The sequence below is a fragment of the Pteropus vampyrus genome, unplaced genomic scaffold (genome assembly GCF_000151845.1).
Source record: "Pteropus vampyrus isolate Shadow unplaced genomic scaffold, Pvam_2.0 Scaffold449, whole genome shotgun sequence".
Lineage (NCBI taxonomy): Eukaryota > Metazoa > Chordata > Mammalia > Chiroptera > Pteropodidae > Pteropus > Pteropus vampyrus.
Window position 1 is genome coordinate 131,099 of NW_011889230.1, and position 296 is coordinate 131,394.

The window sequence follows — 296 nt, forward strand, 5'->3', positions numbered from 1 at the left end:
GAGACGGGCCACGGCCGACGTCACACCCCCTGGTCAGGGAGCCGCGGCGGAGGGACGCGAGGCCACGTGCCACGGCTGCTGTCACCTTTCTCTTCTCCTCAAGCTCCTCGGCCTCTCTCTGCCAAACCGTCTTCACGTCGAAGTCGAACGGCCCCCTTCTGGACTCGTAGTGACCGGCGGCCGGGTCCGGGTTGAACTCCTCGTAAACCATGTAATCGGGCACATGGACCGCGGGCACCCTGCAGAAGTGGAGGGAGGCGGCCAGCCCGCTGCCACCCGCCCCGCGGCCCCCTCCC

At 68.9% G+C, this 296-nt stretch overlaps 1 protein-coding gene across 1 annotated transcript in view; it reads right to left on the reverse strand.

Moving 5' to 3' along the window:
* The window catches only part of CUNH7orf57 (chromosome unknown C7orf57 homolog), a 9,879-nt gene that overhangs the window by 6,368 nt on the left and 3,215 nt on the right, over positions 1–296 (reverse strand). The window contains exon 3 of the mRNA XM_011381732.2: positions 10–239. Within this exon, the coding sequence (XP_011380034.1) occupies positions 10–239 (230 nt within the window). The remainder of the gene's footprint in view (positions 1–9; positions 240–296) is intronic.